A 23,887-nucleotide genomic window follows, 5' to 3' on the forward strand; every position below is an offset into this window, starting at 1 on the left:
CCGGCTAGTCTGTGTGTCCGAAGCTTTCCCACAGGGGGCACTGCCGCCTGCCAGCGCGCCGCTAGGGTTGGAGGAGGTGTGGAATCGGTGCGGAGTTCTGGGGGTTCTTTGGAAGAAAGTTAGGGGCTGCCTAGGGGTGGGGGCGGGACTCCAGAGGTTCGCGGGCGGGTGGGGGAAGGGCCGCCGGGGGTCCGAGGTGGGGCGAAGGGGAGGGGGGCCAGGGCCAGTCTGGGGGTGAGGGCCTGGCGCGCGGCGGGGAGGCGCAGCCCCCGGAAGGTGTGAGCGAGCGGTGTGCGAGTGTAAATGCGAGTGAGTGTGTGTGCGCCGGGGTTGGCGGGGCTCCGCGCAGCGCGCGGGTGTCAGCTTGCAGCCGGGCTCCTCCCTCCGGCCCCCCTGCTCAGCCCCGCGGGCCCTCCTTCCTGCCCCGCTTGCCCCTCCCCGGCGGGCCAGGCGCTGGGACGCCCCGGCGGAGCAGGCGGCGGCGGAGAGTTGGGGAGCCCTGGCCTCCGCGCTGCCGGAGGGGCCCGAGCCGAGCCGCCCCCGCTCGGCCCGGCGGCGCCGGCTCCGCTTCCCGCCGGGCCACGCCCTGTCAAACTTTGTTGCTGCGGCCGCCGCGGCGGCGAGCGGAGCAGCCCGGCGAGCGGGAGGGAGGGGCGCCGGGCCGGGCGCGGGCGGCGCGGGGCTCGGAGTGCGGCGGCCCCGGCCCGCGGCCCCACCATGCCCCAGCTTGGCGGCGGCGGCGGCGGGGGAGGCAGCGGCGGCAGCTCGGGCGCCGGGGCGACCGGCGGAGGGGACGACCTCGGGGCGAACGACGAGCTGATCCCCTTCCAGGACGAAGGGGGCGAGGAGCAGGAGCCGAGTAGCGACAGCGCCTCGGCGCAGCGGGATCTGGACGAGGTCAAGTCGTCCCTGGTCAACGAATCAGAGAACCAGAGCAGCAGCTCGGACTCAGAGGTAAGGAGGCTCCGGCGGCCGACCCCGAGGACCCCGGCTCGGCGCCCGCTCACCCGCCCTCGCCTTTGTGTCTCCTCTGCAGGCGGAGAGGCGCCCGCAGCCCGCTCGGGACGCCTTCCAGAAGCCGCGGGACTATTTCACCGAAGGTACGTGCCGGCCCGGGCAGCCCCCGTTCCCGGGCCCCGCGGTGCTCGGCGCCGCTGTTGGGGCCGCCCCCGGTTCGCGCTCGCGTGGCGCTGCCCCTGCTCTCTGCCCGTCTCGGCGGCAGCGGTCCTGGGGCGCGTGTGGGGGGCGCTCGGGTCCCGGGGCCCCTGCTGCGGTGTTGTCGCTGGGGCCGGGTCTCACCCCGTCTTGGTCTTGCCCGCAGTGAGAAGGCCCCAGGACGGCACGTTCTTTAAGGGCCCCCCGTACCCTGGGTACCCATTCCTGATGATCCCGGACCTGAGCAGCCCGTACCTCCCCAACGGACCCCTGTCTCCCGGAGGAGCGCGCACGGTGAGCGCCTGTCCGGCTGCGCCGGGGCGGGTGGGAGGCCCGGCCGGCGGGATGCGCCCCGGGGCTCGGCGACGGGGTGGGGGATGGGGCCGTCCCGGGAGGATCCCCGGCAGAACTTGTTTGCGGAGTTGAACGACTCTGTGGCGCCCGAGCTTTAGGCTGCGCTGGCCAGTGCTTGGATGAAAGTAACGTTCCTTTAAATTCTCCCCCTTTTGCGGGGAGAGACTTTCGGGTCCACTTCTGGGGTTTCTCTTGGCTTCCAAAATTCTTTGCTCGCGCGAAAGGAAAACTTGGATTTGTGCCGGCTTTGGGGGGCAGGGAGGAGGGGATTCGGCTTTCCTTCCTGGAAGTGGGTCAGCTTTTCCTGGCAGTTGGGCAGTGGGCCGGGGGAGCTGGGTTGGCGACGATGCCCTCCGACCTGAGTTTCACTGGGCGGCTGCGAGTCGGTTCCTAAGAAACCCAGTATTCATGGCGGGTTATTCACACCCCCCTCTCCCCACCCTCAGTCCTCGCGCGGGGGCCTCAACTTTTCTGTGGAGCTCGGGATTTTAAACTCGCCGAGATGATTTCGAGGGCAACTCGCGGCATTCTTCAAGTTGAGGAACTTGGCTTTATTCCCCTTTGTTGCCAACTTTTCTTATTTAAAGCGAGCGCTGCGACACTTTAAACCTGTTAATGGGCGCGCATTGTGTGCTGCGCGCTGGCATTTAGAGCCATGATTAAGCAAATTGACTGGGCCCCAGACGACGTGCAAATGAGGGCGGATTCCATCTCCCCCATCCCTGGCTCTGAACTCCTGCCCCGCGCGTCGCTAGGGGCGCAGCCCGCGGCTGGCTAGGCTTTTGTGTCCCCTGAGCAGCTACCCCACCCCAGGACCCCCTGCCCTGGTGCTGGGTCTGATGGCAGATCTTGGGTGAGCGCCTGTCAACTACGTGCCAGGCTCTTGCGTGCTGCCCCTTGGGCACCGCGCGCACTGTAGTGGGTCTCTGCTTCCCGCCCAGCTTCCCAGTGCCGGCCAATTCCTGCTTGATTGGAGGCCGGAGGTGTTGGCGCTTTAGGAACTGGGCCGGACAAACTCACTTTATGCACAAGCTGTCCTTCAGTGACGATCATAATTAAAGGGCCGCCTGAGAAGCGCTCGTTGCTGAATGGATGATCCCTGCTGTCACTGTCGGTGGAGAGCGGAGGCATCTGCTGTGAATCTGGCCAGTGGTGTGCTCTCCTGGCCAGTTGGGATGTGGGAGTAGAGGTGGGGGACTCTGACAAACGGAGAGGGGAGCGGGACCACAGAGCCCTCTCACTGTTCAAGCAGGGAAGACCTGCTGCTTTTGCCCTGCTTTGGAGCATCCCAAGAAGTCCTGAATATAAGCGTTGCTTTTTCTCATTCAGATTAAAAGAAAAAAGGTGCAAGTAAAAGTTGAGCAATACTCGTACAAGCTGCAGCAATTTGTTTAGGTTTTCAGAGCTCCAACTGTGTCTGCAGATGTAGCTCACTTCTGAAAGTTTTGGTAGGGTTCCTGTAATGTAGTGTGTGTGAGAGGGTTTGTGCTTCCAAAGTCTCATTTTCCCATTCCCCATTAGATGTCTGGAAAGAGGAGTCTGGGAGGCGTTAACATCTGTGAATGAGCACTGATCCAGGTCCTGGTGCAGATAAAGTCACCAGACATGTCCCAAATAAGACCAATTATTTCCCTCGAGTGGGCTGTTCTTCTGCCTACCCATTTCTCATTAGGGCATTTGGATTCTTGCTCTTTGGTGACTCTGACTGCCTGTGTTCATCTGCTGGGCCCCTTCCCTTCCTCGCCCCATCCCCAGTGGGACAGAGTTTGTGTGTCAGGCCCCCCCTTTCTTTTACCACCTTCTAATACCCTTCCTTCTTTCTACCATCTTACGTATTCCTTTGCCTGAAAACTTCCAGAGGTGGCTTCTTTTTGGTACTAAGGATTTCCTGATTACTAAAGCCAGACCTGTGTGGAATTTTCAGAGCCCTCCTTGGGGAAGCCGACCTTTCCCCCTGCATGCCTCTGACTGCCTGTTCATCCCTGCAGCTGTTCCCCGCCCTGGCCCAGGTCGCCGTCCCTGTTTCAAGCCTGACACTCACCCTCTCTCTGTTGACACTTTATAAGAGACTTGGTATGTCCTGGTTCACTCTCATACCTACTGTGTTTCCCCGAAAATAAGACCTAGCCAGACAATCAGCTCTAATGCGTGTTTTGGAGCAAAAATTAATATAAGATCCTGTCTTATTTTACTATAAGATCCGGTCTTATTTTACTGTAAGACCGGATCTTATATAATATAATATAATATAATATAATATAATATAATATAATATAATACAGGTTCTTACATTAATTTTTGCTCCAAAAGATGCATTAGAGCTGACTGTCCGGCTGGGTCTTATTTTCGGGGAAATACGGCACATCTTGTCTCCCTGGTGAGTTGCCCTTGCAGAAGTAAGTTCAATTCCCCCATCGCTTCTGTGCCCCTTACGCTCCTGCCTGCTCACAGAGTTCATTGATACACGACGGACCAGGGATGTTTCCTGCAGTTCAGACCACTTAGTAGAACCTGCCTTTTGACCCTACCCTTGGACATCATGGGCTATTAGGAAAGCGAATGAGGAAACCCTTAAGCACTTGTCTGGAGTATAGGACTGAAATGATGCTTTCCTCTGGATGATTATGTTAATGTAATTAATGTAATTTTTACTGTAGACAAACTGTAGGCCCTCTGTTCAGGTCCCAGCTGGGTAAAATGAATGTAGATAGATAGGTGGTAGAGGAACCTGGTGGGAGGTGCGGGTGCGTGGTGCCTGGAATACATAATCTGGCCTCTCTTTTGGCGTCCTAGGTCTGTTTTTGTTTCACTTCTAAATTTTACAGCCTTAGGCTTTGCTGCTCTAAGGCCTATAAGTGGTATAAAATTGGGTGACCTCAGTTCTCTGCTGTGCTAACACTTTCTGGAAATACCAAGCCAGAAGCAAAAGTGGGGATTGGCTGGAATGTTTTCAGGGTGTTAATTGACCCTAGAAATACAGCAAGCAGCAGGGCTGCAACACCCTCACCACTGGCATACTTCCTGCTGGGACAACTGGGGCCTGGGGCTAGCCAGTCCTGCTGTCGGGCTGTCTCCCTGGGCATTACCTTTGCCCTCCACTCTGGTTTGGCTGGAAGGCTGGGAAGTGGCCTCTTCCTGAGGCTTTTTAGAGAAGAGGTCCCCTTAACCTGGGGTGTGTGCCAAGCCTCCAAGCTGTGATTCATTCCCATCTGGAGCCCTGGGGACCCTGTGGCCTATGAAGAGGAATAACTGTCACAAACCATCTTTTACTCCTTCAAATAGTTACCCTGGAATGATACATTCATTCCTGAAAAGGCTTCACAAGTTTACTAAACCACCTTGGTGCTGTTGACTAGAATTTTGTGAGGAAAATGTAAGTCAACACAGAAGAAAGTGGATGTCAAAAATAGTTGAGTTATAAAAGCCAAAAAGAAAATGTTGGCCGTGGTTCAGAGAGCTAGCTACAAAGTGATGGAGAGTAGTTTGTGACCGCACTTTGATTGCTAATGACATTTTGGAAAAGAACACCACTTCTAGGTAGATTGCTGAGGAAATCTCTAGTTTTGGTGTCCAATCTATAAATTTAAGAGCTGCTCTCCCACAGCTGAAGTACCGTGCTGCTCACACCTTTCTCACACCGTCTCAGCTCAAGTTTCTGTATGAAATTGTTTTGTTCTCTAAACATGTTTTCAAGTCCTCCGTATCCCACTGCTTCCCCGTGGGCAGTTTTGCCAATATGCTGGGTGCTCCTGTTTCCTGACACAAAAAATACAAGCAGAAATCTTGGTGCATGTGTAGAAAAGTTGTCTGTTTTTAGGAGTTGTATGTAAAAGCTAAGTAAAACCTTTTCTTTTGTATAATCAGTATAAACATGCTGCTTTTGGTAAAATTCTTTTAAGTCATTTCATCTAAATATAACTTCTGTTCCATTTTTTTTCTAAATATAACTCAGGGTTTAGTGAGGGCTTTTCACATGGAACAAGCTTTTGCGAGGGCCCTGCCTGCATTGTAGAAGTTTTGGCACTTGGATTGCTGGGGTGACAATTGGTGACAAACCCTGTCAGTCTTTTTTGTTTGTTTTTTGTTTTGGATTGGCGGCTCTGGCAGGAACTACCTGCTTGCTTTATTATAATTTTAGAAAGTTATAGGTTGGTCTCATTCTTTATTGATCTCACTTCTATGCGTTCTTGAAGAGGAAATAGGCTAGTGCACACACACACAAAATCTAACCTTCAACAGAGAGTTCCAGCCTTTATAGTGATATGCAATGTTAAAAAAATTGTGGCATAAAAAATAATTTAAATGATTAACTCATTGGGAAAAATCTATCATGCAAATCTCCTATATACATTCCAAGTTAGAGCCAGCTTTTACTTGCTAAGCTGGGGAAATTTAGATTGGCATCCTTAAGATGAAGTCATAACGCCTCGACTACACCTGATGTTTATTGAGGACCCATTGTGGGCAATGGCTGAGGCACTGTGGAAAACAGGATGAATTAGACCTAACTTTGCCCTAAAGGATTTAAAAACTGAGTTAGGAAGAAATCATGTCAGCACAAACCACTGTAATAGGAAGTCTGTGTTAACAGTCCATAAAGGCCAGAGAAGAATTTTGAGAAAAAGAGAATAGAAAAATTCTTTTGGGCTGGCATGATCCAGGAAGGCAGGTAGAGAAAGTTGTTTTAAACTAGTTCCTGAAACTCAGTCATTCTTTAATTCAAAGTAATTCTTGTTAATAATAAAAAAAAATGTAAGCAGTACAGAGGTGCTTAGAGGGAAAAGTAGAAGGCATCTCTCACCTTCATCTTGAAGTTGAAGCTAGCACAGTGAGAGCAGAGGCGTGGAGGAAGGAAAAAAAGTTCCGGGCTACTTAGGGTAATGCAAGTTGCTCCATTTGCCTGGAAGGCTAAGGGGCCAGACCTTGAATGCCAGTGAAGGAATCTGGTCTTATTCAAGACCAGCAGAAAACCATCGGATGTTATGCTGGGAAGTGATGTGACTCATACATGTGCATAGAAAGGTAATAGTGATCGATGGGAGAGGATCTGGAGGGAGCTAGAACGGTTAGACTTACAGGAGTCCAGGGGTGAGATGAAAAGGGCTTAAGAGTATCCAAATGGAAAGGATGGGAGAGACTGGGCTGGTTGGTTGAATTTGTGCAGGGAAGGGTGGTATTGGAGGCAGAAGGTGGCCGATGTCACACTCAATTCTTGGTGTCTGAGCCTGGGTGACCTGGGGGAATGATGTATATAGGTATGGCCCTGACCTGCCGTCTTTACCTCCCCAGTGATGGGCAGATGCTCGCTGACTGTCTTGGCAGTAGCAGAGCCCACAGTCTGTGAGAGGCTCTCACTTGGAGAAACTGCTGAGTTTCGTTGGAGACACTTTGGGTTGGAGGGGACATTGAGGGAACAGTTGAAACGGCAGCAACTGGATGATGCGAGGGAGCAAGAGAAGAAAAGAGGATGCTCGGAGCAGAGAAAGAAGGAGGATGGAAAGGAGTACTGGCCGAAGTGGGAGGAGAGCTGAGGTCCTGTGACATGGGAGCTAGAGGGAAAGGAGAGGCCAGGAGTGTTCTCAGTGTCAGATGCCACAGAGAGGGGAAAGGAAGATGGGCGAGTCAAGAGGAGCTTTGGGAATTCCTTCATTAGGAAGCTATTGGTGCCCACAGACAGAAGTATTCCAGGCAAGTGGTGGTGATAAAGATAGGGAGGCAGGGACACCCGCTTAGGGCTTCCTAACTGGTTGCCAAGAGGCGCTGTGCCCCGGGCTGGTCCTGGGTGTGTCCCAGCCCTCAGCCCTCAGCCAGAACCCCCGATGAGACTCCCGCAGCGACAAGCAGCCTCCTCTCTCTACCCCTGTGTACCTTACACATCTCACTTTCCGTTCTACAGTAACCTGGAAGATGCTGGAAAACCAGACTCCAGACAGCCATTTATTGGCTGTGGCATGAAGGGGGAAGGGAAGAGCCACAGGCTTCGGAAAGCATATTTAGGATGCTGGAGTGCGAGCTTCTCTGTAGGGGCAGCACGGTAGGGTAGCAGGTGACTGGGGAAGAAGAGATGGGACCGAGAATTTCGGGAAGAAGGCTGTCATCTACTTTCATTGATGGAGGATGCTTGACAGCACGTGGTGTTCTTCCAATTTTGCAGATTACCTCAAGAATTGAAGATGAGGATATAGAAAAATGCAGAGGTGGAGTTGGCAGAAATTGGGGGTGTGTGTGTGCATTGGATGGCAAGATGGCTTTGAGATTCCCGGTATAACCAAGGGTTTGGAATTTTGTCCACAGCAGGAAGATTACAGGCCCTTTCTTTCTATCTCCATTATAAAACTCAGAATGTTGGGAAACTTTTAGCTACATGTTAAATAATGAAATGTTTGTGCATTGATTCAAAGATATGAAATACTGGGGAAAATTACCCTCTTTTCATTGTGGAACTGGCCGATTTTGAAGGGGGATGGAGACGGGAGTCAGAATACATCGCATTTGCAGTCAGGGGCAGACACTGGGATGTGATAAGTATTTGGGGATGGGAAAGGACGGACCACGTAAAAGCATGTAGGGAACTGCCTCAAATTGTCTAATCTAATGTATTTTTGGAGGAGGTTTTTATATGTCCCATGTTTTATTATTTTCTCAAGCTGGATTGGATTTAGGGAACAATGAACTACATGCAGTTTCCAAAACCTTGGCACTTGGGAATGAAGGGAACACAAGGGGCATGAGGGTGACCAGCCCCCATGCCGAGCTGCCCCGTGGACACTGCCGGGTCCTGCACAGCTGCTTTCTGAGACTCTCAGGTGTTGGAGATGCTCGGCGTTACCTCAGTTGACAGACAACTTTAAGGTTCTCCAATAAATTTCAGAATCCTAAATCTTTCCTTTTATTTATGGGTATAATCTCCAGATTTTCAGGGGAAAATGAATGTTTAGTTATGAAATACACTTCAGAGTTTGAAAATTATAAAAGTATTTTCTTAAACATGGCCTTTTTAGGAGTTTTTGTGGCAGTGATGAGGGTTATAACTCTAGTTAGCTGGAGTCCTCAGGACAGACAGTGAGCTCACACTCATAGTCTCACTGTTACAGCATTTTAGAAATCGGTTTCTCTCCAGAGGAGCAGCAAGGTCCCATGTGTTCACATATAAGAAATATAAACAACAAATTCACAAAAGAAGAAACTACAAATGACTGTACCAAATACGTGAAACTGTTCAGCCTCCCAGGTAGTCACAAAATGCTAACGAAGACAGGAATCATTTTTGGCCCCCCAAGTTAACAAAGATTTTGTCTTGATAAGACTCTGCAGTGCTGGCAAATGGATGGTAACGTGCGTGCTGTCGTTTGCTGTTCTTGAAGGGTGTTCACAGTCCCATGCCATTTGGAAAGCACTTGGCAATGGCTACTGAAACCTTGATATTTTTCATAGCTTCTGACATGCTAGGAAGTCGGTACTTGTTATTCCCATTTCTCTGTCACGCAGACAGACTTGTAGAGGTCAAGTATCTTGTTCAAGGTCACACTACTGGTAACTGACAGTGCAAAGATTTGAACTAGATTGTGAGTCCAAAGTCTAGGTCTTCCCATTCCACCCTTGTGACTTGACACAAATGCCTAACATAACCAGCTCCTCCTCCTCTGGGGAGAAGGGCAGCTGACCTTTGCTTTCCAGGTCAGAAATCCTGGTGTGAGTTATCAGTTGAGGTGGAGGGCGGGTCGATTTGTTCCGACTTTACAAAGTGGACCTGGAAATGAGCCTTCCCAAATAAACAGTTGTAGAAGTGAGTGAGTGGCTGCGGTTTAAGTTGTTCCTTCAGTACTGTACTCCAGAGGAGGGAAACAGCCTTCAGGGGGTGGCCCCAGGAACTTCACCACCACCACATTACCTTGTTGCAGAGGAAAAAGTGGTGATCAACTAACACTTGAGCTTTTTTGCACTTGGGGACCGTTTTTCCTTGTTGAAATTGGTGAGGGTTGGAAGAGTACACAAGTGTATCTTTAGTGTGGAAGAAGGCAGGAGACGTAAACTGGCTTGCTCCCCCTGCAATTTGGATTACAACATAGTTGGGTTAACAAACCAAGCCCTGGTGAACCAAGTGTGTAAATATTGTTTCCTTATTGTTCATTTTACAAAATATTTTCTAAATTGGTTGCTTTTTAAAAGTGCTCGAAGTTAAAAATCAGTCCCAATCATCTGGAACTATTTCAGTAAATTGACTATTAAAGAAATAAATACTAAATGTTTACTCAGAGAATGTTTTAGTCTCCCCCTACTTGTGTGTGTGTGTGTGTGTGTATAGGCAATTTGAAATTAGGAAAGGAACCAGGTAATTCAGTGCTTTTTCCTTCACTTCCCAAATTGTCTCCCAGGTGGTCTCTTTCTGAAAACAATAAGCATGGTGGGAAGATTAATAATAGGGCTTCTGCGTATAGTTGAGGGGAGGTATTTAGGGTCCTAGCTAAGCCCTCCTAGAAATCTGGGTATTGCAAAGTGCTAAATCTTGGTGAGATAATTGTCTTATACCTCATAAAGTGGACAGGGCCATTTGTAGGAATGTCTATAGAAAATGTGTGGTGGAAGGTCAGAAAGGTGTAAATATGAGCGATAATAACCGTGATTAAGAAATAGATGGATCTGATGATAAGAAAGAAAAACAAAAGAAGTAGGAACGAGTAGTATTAAAAGCCGATGCATTCACAAGTCCAGATTTGTTGGCAGTGGTGATTTCTGATGTTTGGAACTACACTCTTGACCATAAATTCCAAAAAGAATATATATATCAGGCTCATTAAAATCAGTTGGATTTATAACACATACCTTCTGGGGGTGGGTTGGGTGTTTCTCCCTGAGATTCTTGGGCAAGGACCCAGTATGACTACCCTGTATCCCTCGGAGCTGGAAAGGGCACCATCCAGCTCACCCCACTGGGGAAGAGCACAGGCTTGGAGATCGTGGACTTGCCCCAGATCAAACAGTCACGAATGATGGGAATAGGGCTGGAGCTCAGCTGCTCCCTGGAACGGTACCCCCTCCACTACTTAGGGAGGTCCACAGCAAGCCTGGCAGAAAGCAGCGCTACGGAAAAAATGCACCTCACAATATTTCTTTACTAATAAACTATAACACCTGACCCATGATAAGTGATTCACAGACATTTGTTGAATGTTGACAGCATGAATATTTAAACATCATTATTTAAAAAAGCCGTGTAGGCACCTGCAGTATTCTAGGGCACTGTGTCACACCATTGATAACTGTTGCCACACTGAACACTTACACGGCTAATATTATAATCCCTGTTTTATCCACGAGGAAGCTGAGACTGAGAGAGAGCGAGGGGCCTGGAGTCACTTCTCCAGAAAGTGGTAGAGCCATTATTCCGGCCGCAATGCTGCGATTTCTCTTCTGCTGAAAGTCGACAGTTACATTAATGTGAAAGTGCCATTTGGGCAAGAGACAAAGAAATGGTGTATGCAAGTACAGTGAAAGATGAGTGATGAATGACATCTGTATTCACTCTTTTAGATGGCATTTCCAGCCCCTTCACTTAAGAGACACTTTTAATCGCCACTGGGATAGAGTTAGACCTTTAATGGCTGGTCTCTTTAGAGTTTCAGAGATGGTGATCATTGTAGTTTTAATTTTTCTTTGCTTTTCTGTGCTCCGCAGCTCCATTTAATCTATTTTTTCCCTCCAATTTCCCTTGTGTTTTTCTTCTGACATCTTGAGGTGGTAAGTTTGGTTCCTTAGATATCATGATAGCTAATAATATTATGTGCATCTGTTGACTTGGTCTGTTGCCTACTTCCGACTCCTGACCAGCCCCCCCTCGTACATGTATGAATATTATTTTATATGTAAATTGGATACAGTTATTCCTTAATTAATTATTATCTGTTTAAATTGTTTCCTAGGGTGGGATGCATAGAGGAGAGGTATAGGAGGAGTGTTAGAGAGACGTGAAATTAAAAAAACACTTTATACTTCTACGTTACAACATAAGCTTTTCTGTTTTGAAATGCTTGTCAGGGAGAGAAACACTGGTGCTGAAACTTTGGAGTGGGAAGTAGATAATCTTCACAGGGGTGTTCCCTGGCCCTCCTAAGGAGAGTTAATGCAGGAAGGGCCTGGGCCGGTCAGAGTCTGGAGTTGGGGAGAGCCTCTTAATAAGCAGTTCCTCTGACATTGCCCTGAAAGACAGGAGACAGGAACATGTGTGACGAGAAGCCCAAGGCTTGAGGGTTGGAAGGACATACCCCACCGACAGGCCACCCCTTTTCCCTTGGGGTGCCAGTATGGCTAAGGGGTCTGGGCCTTGGGTTTGGCCATGGTTGGCCTGGTCTTGCATATCAGCCTGTCCGTGGTCTGGCTCTGTGCCCCTGTGCCCTAGGGCCCTCTTCAGCAGAAGGAGGGTAATGTTAGTATTAGGGTCCCTGCATTAACATTGTAGCTGAATGGACTGCATTTTAAAACTAGGATTTGTTCCAAGGCTAAAACTCAATATCAGCATCATAGAATGAAGCTCTGGGATATAAAACTAAATGAGAAATGTCATTAAAATAATGTATGGTATTACAACTTTAAGATGGTTAGTGGCCAAAAAAATTTAACCAATATTTAGTAAGTGGATATTTTCTTGAGGCATTTTATAATATTTTTATAGGAAATGATTGAATGGTATATAGTCAGGGGAGACCAAAAATGCTGAAACACGAGTAATTAGTACATCAACTTCAGTACTTAGTGCAGGTTTCAAATTTACATGGTTATCAATTCCCTTTGCAAAGACTTACATATCACTTTAACACAACTGCCAGTTTGTGCAAGTTCTTAATCAAATGGCTATCAACAGGATGATATACATACAATTAATTCCTATATGTGGCATTTATTTACAGTTGACCATTGAACAATACAGGGATTAGGGGCACTGATCCCCACGCAATAAAAAATCCAGGTATAACTTTTTACTCCCCCAAAACTTAACTATAGTCAGTCCTTTGCAACAGCAGATCAGAATGTGAAACTACTGTTTTTGATATGTGGTTGGGTGAATCCTCAGATGTGAAACCCACAGATAAAAAGGGCTGTATTTATTTTAAAAATCTGCGTGTAAGTGGACATGTGCAGTTCAAACCCATGTTTAAGGGTCAACTGTATATAAATTAAAATTAAATTAACTTTTTATTTTGGAATAATTTCAGACACAAAAGAAAGATGCAAAATAGTATGAAGAATTTCCATGTAATTTTCTCCAGATTTCCCAAAATGTTAACGTTGACTACATTTCCTTTATCTTTCTGTCCTTTTATGACTTTTTTCTGAGCCATTTGAGAATAAGTTGCAGACACAATGCCCCTTTACTCCTAGATAACTTCATGTGTATGAGTATGTCCTAAAACCAAGGATATCCACCACAATACAGTTACCAAAACCAGGAAATGAACACAGAGGTAGTCCTATTATCTCATTTACAGCCCTTATTCAGATTTTGCCAATTGTCTTTTGCAGCAAAAGAAAACATGAAAAAAATTTTGGTGGGGGGTGTGGTCCGGGATGCGTCGAAGGTCATGTGTTACACTTAGTGGTCTCTTTCATTTTCTTCAGCCTGGAACAGTTCTTCAGTATGTCTGTGTCCCTTGTGTTCTTGACTTTTGAAGATTACCAACCATTTATTTTGTAGAAGGACCTTGAATTCTTCTTTTTTTTTTTCTTTTAGTTGTTTCTTCATGAGTAGGTTCAACTTGTACATTTTGGGCAAGAACACTGCACACTTGATGCAGTGTTGCGATGCTCTTCCTGGTGCTTCTCCTCAGGAGGTGCTCGCTATGTTCCCATTACAGGTGATGTTAGTTTTGATCACTTGGTTAAAATTGTATCTGCCAGGTTTCTGCAAGAAGGTTACTATGTTATCCTCTTTGTAATTAATAAGTATCTTGTGGGGGAGATACTTTGTGACTATACAAATATCTCATTTCTCACCAAACTTTCACCCACTGGTTTTATTATCCTTTCATGTTTCTTGCCAGAAACAATTATTTATGTGGCAGTGGCCAAATTGATGGTCACATTTTTAAAGTTTGACATTGTAGTGCAGGAACAATACTTTTCTCAGTTCTGTAAATTGCTAGATTGCGTCTGTGACGGTCTATAGCCTATTTGTGAATACTAAATAAGACGAAAGGAACAAGATTATTTTGGTCCCTCATTTTTTTAAAAAAAGTTTCTTTTCATCGTTTTTATAGTCTTCATTATGTCTGGATCAGAGATGATTTATCAAAAAATTATGGTACATGATTTTGAAATCTTGGGAAGTATTGAGGTTGGCATTCTGCTCTGTATTCTAAATAGGATATAAAGAACTGCCTAATTAGGTTTTCAGTTTTTTATCTGATGACTCCTGTGGAGTTTCTCACCATCTGGATTTTGTTAAATGCAACCCCATGGTGTCTCTTAACATGTTTTTCTGTCCCCTGTAGTTCTTGAAAATTGTTAGCTGGATTTAGAGTTTTTGATCAAGCTTCAGGGTTCCTTCTTTCTCTCTCATTTTAAATTTATTTTCACAAGACTCTTTCATAGATGTTGTCCTTACGTTATGAGACACTTAACGTCTGGTTGTCTCTGTCATATTAGCAGCCACCAGTGATCATCACCCACATCCGTTACTTCATTAACGATTTCAAAAATGGTAATAGTCTATAGTGTTTTTAAAAAGAGAAACTACCCCTTATCAACTACTAGTTACCTTAGATCAGAGGTCAGCAAACTAAGGTTCACAGGCTATATCCAAACCCACTACTTATTTTTGTAAATCAAGTTTTATTAGGACACAGCCCTGCTCATTCATTTGCATAAGCCTGTGGCTTCTTTTGCATTACAAGGGCTGAATTGAGTAGTTGTGAGGAGGCTATATACCGTGTTTCCCGAAAATAAGGTCTAGCCAGACAATCAGCTCTAAGACATCTTTTGGAGCAAAAATTAATATAAGATCCAGTCTTATTTTACTCTAAGACTGCATCTAATATAATATAATACCAGGTCTTATATTAATTTTTGCTCCAAAAGACGTGTTAGAGCTGATCGTCCGGCTAGATCTTATTTTCGGGGAAACATGGTATATATATATGGCCTACAGAGCTGGAAAAAATCGGACCCTTTATAAGAAAAGTTTTCTGACCTCTGCTCTAGATCATATAGGAAACGCAATTTTAAATGCTTACTTCTTTCCCTTTATTTATCAGTTTTCAATTGGTTTCATATTACCCTGCAAAGGTGACCAGAAAAGTTATTTTTTCAAATATCATTGTAAACTCATGGATTTAAATCAATTTGGTGTATTTCAATCCATTTATAATTAATATCCTTATTGCTCCTCAAATTGCCCCATCTTTAGTCAGTGGGAGCCTCTTCAAGTTGGTTCCTTAGTCGGTTTGCCATAGCCCTCGTGGTCTTCGATGCTTCCCTGCTTCCTGGAATGGCAGGATGTTCCAGGCTCATCTTGTGTATTTCCTGTCCCAGACCTGGAGTCAGACATTTCTAGAAGCAGCTCTGATTCCATTTAGTGAAATGTGTTACTTAGAGACCATAGTCTGAACACCAAGGGTGCATATATAGCTCTTAAGTGTTACTCTGTTTACTGTTATAAGTACACCAAGCGATTCTAGAGAGTTTAGAAGTATAATGGACACTTGAACCACACAAGGTTGAACTGTGCAGGCCTACTTATACGCAGACCTGCAAATAAGTGGACCCACGCAGTTCAAACCTGCATTGTTCAAGAGTCAACTGTAAAATATCATATACCTATTGTAATTTAAAAACATTTAATAAATAGTTATTTGCTCTAAAAATATCTAATGTTCTTTTTATTAATGTACTGTTACTACTAGTACCGTGTTTTCCCGAAAATAAGACCTAGCTGGACAATCAGCTATAAAGTGTCTTTTGGAGCAAAAATTAATATAAGACCTGGTATTCTACTATATTATACTATATTACATTATATGGTGTTTATTATATTATACTCAGTCTTATAGTATAGTAAAATAAGACCGGGTCTTATATTATAGTAAAATAACACTGGGTCTTATATTAGTTTTTGCTCCAAAAGACACATTAGAGTTGATGGTCTGGCTAGGTCTTATTTTGGGGGAAACATGATAATAATCCTACTTATTTGATAAGCGTAGTTGCACCTTGCAATGGCTTCCTATATAAAATTAATCTTTCATGTTTATATTTTATTCTTTCAATAAAAGTACACACATATACTTCTGCCAGCTGATGACATTTCAACAGATAAAGCTCAAAAGGAGATTTCCATTCAAGTTACATGTGAAATGCTTCCCTATTTTTGAAAGTACATATTCAGATCATGACAATAGATCAGACACGCTTCATTTCCGTATTTCTCACGTTCATTATATTAATTAGGTAGGTTGGTCACCTCTGTGACCACACGGTCATTGATTAGGCAGAAGTTCAGGCCTTCTCAAGATTGAAGCTGTAGCTGAGTAACAGATTTCCATTGAATGCTGAGTCTGAGGCCATATTTTGATATCTTCCTAGGACCGACCTACCTCACAGCTGCAAAGGTTAAGTAAGGTTGTGCACAAGCATGTAAAACAGTGCCGGCACACAGTAGGAGCTTTGTTAAGGTAAACACATCATCAGCATTAGTGTGCTGGGTTTTCAGGACCTCTCTAGCCCCTGCAGAATTGGGTCTCTACACTGTACCATTCCCTGGGCATTGACTTATACTGGGGGTGCCAAAAAAAAATGTATGCAAGTGGACACTTTGGTCAGTGTTACTCAAGCAGTAGCTCGCCATGATCAGAAATGTCAGGACACTGATGGTGACCACTTTGAGTACCTCTTGTCATTGCAGAAGTCAAACGTGACTTGTATTCATCTTTCGTTATCGGTATATATTATTACAATTTTTATATAGTTTTCCTTAAAATCTGTAGGGGCAGGTGGTTAACTCAGTTGGTGAGAGTGTGGTGCTCTTAACAACAGGTGATCCCCACATGGGCCACTGTGAACTGCACCCTCCACAACTAGATGAAATAACTACTTGACTTGGAGCTGAGGGGTCCTGGAAAAACACACTTAAATAAAAGTTAAAAAAATATAATGTGTATACAAATTTTTTGGCACCCTCTGTATTCAGTTTTGGATTTCTAGTTTTCTGGGATCCATATTCTTAAGGACCCAGACTGTTATATTTCCTTTTTGCTTACCATCACCCCTAGCACAGCGCCTTGCATATAAAATCTGCACATATGTGGCCGACCCGGTGGTTCAGGGCCACCGTGCTCCTAATGCCGAAGGCTGCCGGTTCGATTCCCACATGGGCCAGTGGGCTCTCAACTATAAGGTTACCAGTTTGACTCCTCAACTCCCGCAAGGGATGGTGAGTTCTGCCCCCTACAACTAAGATTGAACATGGCACCTTGAGCTGAGCTGCCGCTGAGCTCCCGGATGGCTCAGTTGGTTGGAGTGCAGGCTCTCAACCACAAGGTTGCCCCAGGGATGGTGGGCTGTGCCCCCTGCAACTAATAACGGCAACTGGACCTGGAGCTGGACTGCGCCGTCCACAACTAAGACTGAAAGGACAACAACTTGAAGCTGAACGGTACCCTCCACAACTAAAATTGAAAGGACAACAACTTGACTTGGAAAAAGTCCTGAAAGTACACACTGTTCCCCAATAAAGTCCTGTTTCCCTTCCCCAATAAAAAAATAAAAAAAAATCTTAAAAAAATAAATAAATAAAATCTGCACATAGGTGAATATTTATTATTTATTCACATCCCCCCTTTTTTATGCACAGTATGTAAAAATAGCTAAATCCTGTCTTTCTCCTGGACATTTTTAGGCTAACAAGGGAAATCATTGTTCACTTCTGGTATCTTTCAGGGTATAATCTTGGATAAGCTCATCATTGGTGGTTGATCATTTTTATTTTACTTTTTATGAAAGTTTTCTCTGTCCATGCCAGTATTGAGATGTGTGCATCCTTTTACAAATAAAGCAGATATCTGTGCTAGAGGTAGAACTTTGCATATGGTCTACTAGTTTGTAGCTGTGGACTTTGTTTCATCTGTGATACTGGGAGATGTGGAAGCCATATGTTTTCATAGGCCTGTGCCAAGGAAAATACTTTAGAATTGCATTAGCAACTCCAAGGTATTTTGGCTGTTCTGAGACGACACATGATAGTTTTCCAGTTATATGAACAAGAGCTTTTGTTTTATACAGAAGTTTCTTATAGGCTGTGAGAACAATAGTGCCTCTATCAGCATTTCCAGAGTAACATCCTTGGGATGTTAATAGGTAGGACATCCCAGGCTTCATTTCTGCAGGGCTTCTCGGGCTTTTCACATACCAGCATGTGCCATGAATCTCGTAGAGGAGAGTGTGTTGTACACGATCTCTCGGGCTCATTTGACCAAGGCTTTCCTTGTGTTTAGAATACTACCCTCCACCCCACGCCCCCCACTCCATGCAGAAGTCTCTCTTCACACTCCCTGCCTCCCAGCCTTAGATGCAGTTCCCTGCTGCAAATTCTGTGCTCCCTGTATGTGAGCACATTTCACTGCTGGTAAATATGTGGCCTAATAGTGAACTGCTACACACTCTGTTTCCTCTGGTCCGAAACTCGCTGAGGAAGGCAGGGAGAGGGTCAGTTTTGTTCCTGTTGTATTCTTAGCACCAGGCATATTGAAGGTCCTCAATAAATCTTTGTTGGGGGGCGTGGTGAAGGAGCCCTAGAACCCTTTGTTTCCAAGTAGCATTTCGTGGGCTCTAGAGTTCCACAAAACCCACCTTGGGAACCATCTGTTGGTCTGTGGTACCACCCTCCTCTTGGTACTTCATCTTCAATGTGAATAATTAGAATTCCGTAGATCTTCATACTTCTACTTAATTTACTCAGTGCATCCAGCTAGCAGGGAACTGTCAATGTATTTGAAGATGAGGCCCAGTGCTTGAAATAACTTTTCACAGTGGTCCACAGTGAACCAGCCAGTATGAGAACCTCAATTTCCCGATACCTGTCTTTGTGCCATTACCCAGAGGCCCGGCAGTAGCCCGTTCTACATAAGTAGGAACTAGTGTCAGAGACTGTTGGGGGAGGGGGAAATCAGATGCCCCTTTGTACACTCATTAACGCAGGCAGAACAAAAGGCCCAGCTTGGTTTTCAAGTTCAAGTTTGGCTCATATGTGGTCTTCAGGGAAGATTATGATCTTGGATAAATTAAAAACAAATGTTAAAGAAGTCATAATGAGGTAGAAAGGGAGTTCAGGATTCTTGTTTTTAGAAGATGGGGTAAACAGACCTCCCTTTAAAGCAGACATTCATCTCCCCTCCTCCAGTTTACCTCTGTGTTCCATTTTTCCGATTACTCTTCATTTTTACTTAGGTGAGCAAGGTGGGTAGGTACGTACCTCTAGTCTCATATCAGTGTGCACAAGCCTCGTTCACCAAGCCACTAGCTCTTCTGAATTGGGAAAATACAAGTTTAGTCAAATCCGCTAACAAGTTTGGCAAAATGCCCTCTTCTTAGGAAGGACCCCCCAATGGCCTGCTGCCCAGCGCAGCTCCTGGCTCCCTTCTCCTGAGGCGTGCTCCAGGCGAGTGTTGGAGTATTGGGGAGGGAGCACACAGAACCCCCCTGTGTTCTCCCCTGGGCCGAGTTCCCCAGCACATTCTTGACTGGAGCTGGGAGCCCGGGGCCTGGCAGGTTTCGGCACTAAATGGGACCCTGTATGTAGAAGCCAAATGAAGTCTGCACGCAGTCTTTACGAGCACAGTAACCGTTTTACGGAGGTAAAGAAGCTCAAAAGTACTGTGTATGTTTGTAGTCTCAATCCTTGTAAAGTTTCCATGAGCACATTGCAAGGGCTCTGTACACAGAAATTAAGTTCCACTGTTCTCACTCTGCTTACCTCTTACCTCTGTCAAAGTATGCATCATGATATTATTCAGTGTGTGTGTGTGTCTGTGTGTGTCTATGTGTGTCTGTGTGTGTCGGTCTGTCTGTCTTGGATTTTGGTTACAATTGAGGAAACTAAGGCCCAGAGAAGTGAAGAATTCCAAACATCATGGAGCTGGCGAGAAACATAACCAGCTGTGTCTCTCTTTTCTCTGAACAGTGCCTTTTGCAATGATAATTTTCTTCTTTGTTTCTCTGTGTTCCAGAGGAGTATTATATATGTTAACTCATTTAATCCTCAGAACGAGGTGAGGACTGTAGTTATTCCTGCTTTATTCCAGAGGAAATCTGTGCCTAGGTCACTCAGCAATCCAGGTCAGGGACAGACTTAGAACCCAGATTTGCCCAGCTCTTACCACGTGTGCCACCTCCCCCTGGGCCACGCTGACAGCTTGTGTGAGCCTAAGGGACGTGGCCTGCATAGGTGAAGACGCTGAACTGGGTGACCCTGGCGTTCCTTTTAGTAGTTGCGTTCTGAGGCTCCACTTTGGAAATGGTTGCTAATGCCAGATCTTTGTCTCTAAGAAGCCCAGAGCTATAGCACCTGCAGAGTTTCCAGTCCCATGCCCTCTGGCCTCTGGGTGGAGAGTAGGAACTGCGGTGGTGGCGGTGGTGGCAAGGCGGTGGTGGCAAGTCGTGGTGGCAAACGGCTACATGGGCGCCGGGCGAGCTGGGTGGGGCAGTACAGGAGAGACCCTGACTGGCTTCCTGCCTCCCCCTCTTTCCTCCCTCCTTCCCTGCTTAGGGGAGGTTTTGGACTTAGTAAGAGGTGAGGGGCAATTAGTGAGAATTACCATTTGTGCAGACTGTGGGCCTGGCTTTCAGAGGTGCCTTCTGGGATGCAGAGAGGCTGGGGACTTCTGTCAGAATGAGCATGGAGGACCCGGAGGAAAGTGAGCATTCCACGGGAAGGAGGGGAGGTGCAGTCACCTCCTGGGAGGACAGCTTTAGATACTCCCAAGTAGAAAGAGGGAACCAGCTCCCAGCCAGGTAAGTGCTGGCTGGGTGAGCAGAAGGCAGGGGCAGCGGCTGGAGAGCTGGCGGAAAGTGGGGTATGGCCCACAACATCAGCCCAGAGCCACCCTCAGCCTAGTCCAGACCTCCGGCTCCTGTAGTCAAACCCCAGGCACTGACCAGCGAGCTGACGTCATCTGTGTCCTTGTCCCCTCTGGCATGGGCACGTTAGAACATGGGCAGTCCCTTACCCTCTACCCGTCTGCCCTGTTGGGTTTTGTGTCCAGAAGATTGTTACATGACTCCGTGTGCAGCTGAAACCTGCCCAGAGCTTTGAGGTCCCAACTTTCCCGTGGGATGTTTTAGCACTTTTGAGATGTATTTTGTTGTGGGGAGGTAGGAGCCTGTTGAAAGTAATGTCTGACCAAACCTTTTGCTGAGGGAGGTACGAGAGCAGAGAGAAAGCCCACATTGCAAGTCCTGAGAAAAATTGTATTTGAATTGCCAAAATCACTATAATTTAGGCTAGATTAGTTTTGGGGTATAATAAAGTTCCCTGACTCCTTTTGGGAAAAAAAATTGTGGTGTTTTCTACCATGGATGTATCTTTCATCCTTGTGTCCTGCTTTAATAAAATGTTATTATACCTCTCTTTAAGTGGATAATTGAGCAGAATAGCATGTTAATTTATCTCTCAGTCGGTCCTGTGGTAAGGCCTGCTTCTTTGGAAATTGTCCAAAACCAAATAGCCACAGCTCACCTGCAGAAGGGCCTCCTGGCACCGAGACAGGCTGGAACCCCTGCCAGGCCTTTCTGACTGTCCTTAGAAGGTTGTTCCCACCCTAACAAAGGTCTCCGTTATTAAAGAACCGGGCCTTTAAATCTGACTGTTTCCATCTCTGGTACAAATTGTCTTCCCTCAGGCAAGTTTCTGTCTCAGAGTTGGCTGTGAGGATGTGAAAGCACAATCGGGCTTTGTGGTGGAGGAGGGCTTCGCAGTGCCCTGGAAGGTGGGGTTCAGCCTTGTATAAATAAATAGCAGCAGGCTCTAGCTTCAGGAAGAGGGGATTCCTGGAATGAGAGAGACTGGCGCTCAAGACAGGAAACTCTTCCTGGCTTTTCTGCAGCCTCTGCAGCTTCTTCTAGCTCCGTTGTCCTTTCGCGTGGCCCACGGGCGGCCTGCTGTTCTCCTGGAGCTGCCCTGACTCCCAGAGGACCTTAGGCCAACCACAGAACCTTCAGGAGCACGGTCTGCACCTCTGTTGTCATCCACAGAGGCACGCTTTGCCCCTTGTGAGGCTCATCCTGAGCTCAGTAGGTCTAGCTGTTGGTGGCTCGGGTCAGTGAGGAGCCAGGCAGGCAGATGCCCGCCCTGCTTTGGCTTTTCTCTTCTTACGTGTTGGTCATTGTCTGCTGCCGGTAGTATCCTTTCCAGAACAAACCTGGAGACCACGAGGGGCATCTGAACGTCTATAGGTGCCTGCACTCTGGAGGACCTAGTGTGGCGTGAAGGGGGACAGGTGGGACCATTCCTACTACTTCCCATGTACTGCCTGCCCCTGGCCTTTTTGGGGGATGGGCCCCTTGACACCAGAGATGGGAGGAGCCCTGAAGAAATGAAAGACCATATTCAGGCCTTCTTGGCCCAAGGCCCATGGACGTCTTGATGAAGGGGATGTTTAGGGAGCAGTGTGACATCTGGCTCTTCCAGGCCCCCTTGCAGCAGCTGGTCCTGAACCAAATAGCCTGCTGGTCTCACCGCCCTGGCAGCCTCTTCCTGCCACATTCGCCACTTTCCTTCTGCCCCTCACAACATCCTTCTTTGCTCACTCGTCCCCTCTACTGCTTAGGGGGCTCAGCTTCCTCCCAAAGCATCTCTATTGTCTCGGCTCACTCCTCCCAAGGTTCTCTGACTGCTGGTCACTTGGTTCTCTGGGTTTCGGAGCCCGCCGGCCCAAGGAGAGCTTTGCCGAGTGAGCCCCGGTGGAGCCCTGGGACACTGTCACATAAGGGAGGAACGGCGTTAGGCACCGCGTCCTATTTCCAGCCAGCACTTTTCTCCCTCTACCGAAAGAACTTTGCTGTTGATTTTTTTTTTCAAATCTGAAAAACATTAACATACAGGAAAATTGACTCTTTTTTTGGTGTACAGTTTTATAACTTTTAACATAGAAATCTGTGTAACCACCGCTACAGTCCCTAAAACTTTCTGTGCCACCCCTCCGTCATCATGCCCTTCCTCCCACTTCTTCCCTGGTAACCATGGCTCTGTCCTCAAACTCGCCCCAAGGATTTGTTGGCCACATTATATGCATCTTCCTAGAAATTGTATTCGTACCTATTAGTGTAAGATAAACAAATAGAAGTCAAATCCTCTCTCCTTTGCCTCTTACTCTAATTGTACTGAACTCTGACACCAACCCCAGAATTCCTTCACTACGGACAGGTCAGCGCCAACCCAGAGCTCTTCCTCCCCACCGCTCAGCTGTGTCTACAGTTTAGTATTTTTTATCTGTCCATCCCTGTTGTCCTGCTCATAGCAAAAACGTGTCTCTTAGCCCAGTGCTTCAAAATTATGTATGATAGGAAAAAGCAGATGAATTCTAAGTTTCAAGGAATGCTGTCTATAATAATAACCCTAGGGGTCATCCCGATGGCTCAGGCAGTTAGAGCTTCGTGCTCCTAACTCCAAAGGCTTCTGGTTCGATTCCCACATGGGCCAGTGGGCTCTCAACCACAAGGTTGCCGGTTCAACTCCTCGAGTCCCACAAGGGATGGTGGGCAGCGCCCCCTGCAACTAAGATTGAACATGGCACCTTGAGCTGAGCTGCTCCCGATGGCTCAGTTGGTTGGAGAGCGTCCTCTCAACCACAAGGTTGCTGGTTCAACTCCCTCAAGGGATGGTGGGCTACACCCCCTGTAACTAGCAACGGCAACTGGACCTGGAGCTAAGCTGCGCCCTCCACACCTAAGATTGAAAGGACAACAACTTGACTTGGAAAAAAGTCCTAGAAGTACACACTGTTCCCCAATAAAGTCCTGTTCCCCTTCCCCAATAAAATTTTTCAAATAATAATAATAATAATAACAACCCTAAGCTGGAGATTGCCTAAGGGAGAAAGAGGAGTTGGAAAAAAGTACATAGGAAACTCTTGATAATGCATTTGAGCCCGTCTTTTATTTTGTAAAGTCTTGGTTCATCTTCTTTTAAAAAAAAAGTTGAGAGTCTTAATTTTGTTCCAGAAGATCATTTGTAAAGCACAACGAGAACCCACAAATCACTCCTGTTTAATTGGAGTAAAACAAGGGGTGGCTGTCGAGGTCTCACTGGCTCCCTTTGCCCGTGTGGACAGGTGAGGTCCACACACATGATCCATCAGCCCACAGATACCCCTACTGGGCTGGCTATGGGGCATGT

The 23,887-nt window shown here is 46.7% G+C and overlaps 1 protein-coding gene across 1 annotated transcript in view; it reads left to right on the forward strand.

The window, feature by feature from the left end:
* The first annotated feature begins 443 nt into the window (after positions 1-443).
* The window catches only part of TCF7L1 (transcription factor 7 like 1), a 156,858-nt gene continuing 133,414 nt past the window's right edge, over positions 444-23,887 (forward strand). The window contains exons 1-3 of the mRNA XM_019714549.2: positions 444-954; positions 1,037-1,100; positions 1,322-1,449. Coding sequence (XP_019570108.2) covers positions 718-954; positions 1,037-1,100; positions 1,322-1,449 — 429 coding nt within the window. The 5' untranslated portion in view covers positions 444-717. The remainder of the gene's footprint in view (positions 955-1,036; positions 1,101-1,321; positions 1,450-23,887) is intronic.

This window comes from Rhinolophus sinicus, linkage group LG05 (genome assembly GCF_036562045.2).
Source record: "Rhinolophus sinicus isolate RSC01 linkage group LG05, ASM3656204v1, whole genome shotgun sequence".
NCBI lineage: Eukaryota > Metazoa > Chordata > Mammalia > Chiroptera > Rhinolophidae > Rhinolophus > Rhinolophus sinicus.